Source organism: Aquarana catesbeiana, linkage group LG12 (genome assembly GCF_042186555.1).
Source record: "Aquarana catesbeiana isolate 2022-GZ linkage group LG12, ASM4218655v1, whole genome shotgun sequence".
Classification (NCBI taxonomy): domain Eukaryota; kingdom Metazoa; phylum Chordata; class Amphibia; order Anura; family Ranidae; genus Aquarana; species Aquarana catesbeiana.
Genome location: NC_133335.1, coordinates 225508186 through 225510568, shown reverse-complemented (window position 1 = coordinate 225510568; position 2383 = coordinate 225508186). Strand labels below are relative to the sequence as shown.

Sequence of the window (2383 nt, the reverse complement as noted above, 5' to 3'; positions counted from 1 at the left end):
CTATTAGCAAAAGTATGTAGACATAGGACCCACCTCCTGCCATGCCCCCTTAGAGGGGAATTACTATTAATTTATGCTGGTTTTTGAAATTTACAAATACAGCAATTTAGAAATTGGATGAAAGGTTTAGCATTGGGAAACACTTTTTTAAAGATAAAAAGTGCATATTATATACAACTTTGCCAAGTGCACCCTTTTTAATTGTACAATATACAACTTTATAGATCAGACCAAAATGAGGGACATATGAGGAGGAAAGAGGGACAGGGGGACTTTTTTCCAAATCAGAGACAGTTGGGAGCTATGCTGTGATGACCCGAAAACTTTCCAAGACTCAGGGGACGGCTTTACTTTATGCAAAACATGATGTCACGGTCTCCATGGAGAGGCTGCATTGTTTAAATACCGTCAGTGAAATCTTGCTTCGCCAGTTTCCCCACAGAGCTATGAATACAGTCGCCACTTAAAGTCCTAACTGGCGAGGATGTCGTCTATAGATCTCAACGGAGACGATAACTGCTCTTCGTGTCTGGAGGTTTCCTTGAATCTTATCAATTTGAGATGTGGACACAACTTTTGCCGGGGTTGTTTTATCAATGTGTTGGGTTCCCAGGAACGGACTAGTGTTGGCTCTCCAGGTCGTGGGGACATCTGCCCTGGGTGTATGGTGCTTCCTTCAGACTCAGACAATAGCCCGTATCTACAACTGCAAACAAGATCAGAGCCTCCAGAGAATCCAGTGGTCGAGATCTTCTGCACTTACTGTATTCACTCAGAGGTTCTGGCTATTCAGTCATGTCTACACTGTGAAGCTTCTCTGTGTGCTAGTCATCTGAAAGTCCACACCAAATCACAGGAACACATCTTGACCAAACCCACCAAGTATTTCAAAGACAGCAAATGCTCCATCCACAACAAGACCTTGGATTTATACTGCTTTCAGGACAACCTCAGCATCTGCATATTGTGTCACCTGAAGGAGCACAGAGAGCATCAAGTGTGTGACTTCAACGAGGCATTTGAAAAGTTAAAGAAGAAAATAGACTTGTCATTGGAGATTTTGACTTCTGAGATGGAGGAAATCGAGAAACGCGTCCAACGTCTTCAGGATCGCCAAATTAATATTCAAGAAAAGGTGGCCAATGTGGCGGAGAGAGTCTGTGCCTTGTTTAGGAACCTCAGGAAACAACAGGAGGACCTGGAGAACAAAATCCTGAATGACATCTCATGGCAAGAAAAGCAAACTTCCCTTTCGGTCTCCAACCGGATCCTCCATCTGGAGCAAAAGCAGAATGAGCTATCCAGGAAGATTGGCAACATAAAAGAGTTATACGAAACACCCAACCCCTTGCTGTTCTCTCAGTGGCTGAATTCAGGCAACAATGACCTTCATAAGCTTAGACGAGAGATCAGTACATACAGAAAAGAGGATGTAAAAATGGCGTTGAAGGAGTTTGATGAAGGTCCAGTCTTCCAGACCTTACACACCGGGCTACTGCACATGGTGGCTGACATCAAAAGAGGGATCTTTGTGCAAGAGGCCTCTGACTTGCTGCTGGATGTAAACACGGCTTCCAACAATGTAGCCATAACCGAGGACTTGAAAGAACTGTCATGTCCAGGAAACGATCAACAGCGCATCGAACAGGATGAACGCTTCGATTTCTCTCAGGTTCTGAGCACCAGGCAGTTCAGTTCAGGGAGACATTACTGGGACGTTGAGGCTGGCGACTCTGGGAATTTCAGGTTAGGAGTTGCTTATTCTACTATTGAAAGGAAAGGGAGAAAAGCTAGAATTGGTCACAATGACAAATCTTGGTGTTTAGGAAAGGAAGATGATACATTTTTTGCCATTCATGACTCAAACAAGAATTGTATGGAACGTGGTTTCCCATCCCAGAAAATCAGAATCTATCTGGATTACGAGGCTGGCCAGGTATCCTTTTATGAGCTTGGTGACTCCATCCGACATCTTCACACCTTCACCGCCACCTTCACCGAGCCCCTTCATGCCGCCTTCTGTATTTTCTTAACAAGCTGGGTCAGAATTTTGAGTTAAGACCTGATGGAGGGTCTTCAGTAGGCATTATAGCAACCCTGGCAGGTTTAAAATAAACCCACATTAAAGTTCCCTGCAATAGAAGATATATTGGGGGGAGATTTACTAAAACTGGAGCACTCAGAATTTGGTGCAGCTGTGCATGGTAGCCAATCAGCTTCGAACTTCAGCTTTTTTAAGTAGTTCAATACCGGGCGCTGTCACACTTTGAGGCTGGATCCACACTGGCGCACGGATCGGCTCACAGCAGGGGTCTGGTGCGTCCCTGTTCACCGTTTCAGGTCCAATTTCAGCCGAAATTTTTGGCTAATTTGGACCTGAAAC

At 44.6% G+C, this 2383-nt stretch overlaps 1 protein-coding gene across 1 annotated transcript; it reads left to right on the top strand.

Moving 5' to 3' along the window:
- The first annotated feature begins 484 nt into the window (after positions 1-484).
- LOC141113404 (E3 ubiquitin-protein ligase TRIM7-like) lies at positions 485-2059 on the top strand. The gene has a single exon (XM_073606462.1). The coding sequence runs from the start codon at positions 485-487 to the stop codon at positions 2057-2059; it is 1575 nt and encodes a 524-aa protein (XP_073462563.1).
- Positions 2060-2383: the final 324 nt, after the last annotated feature.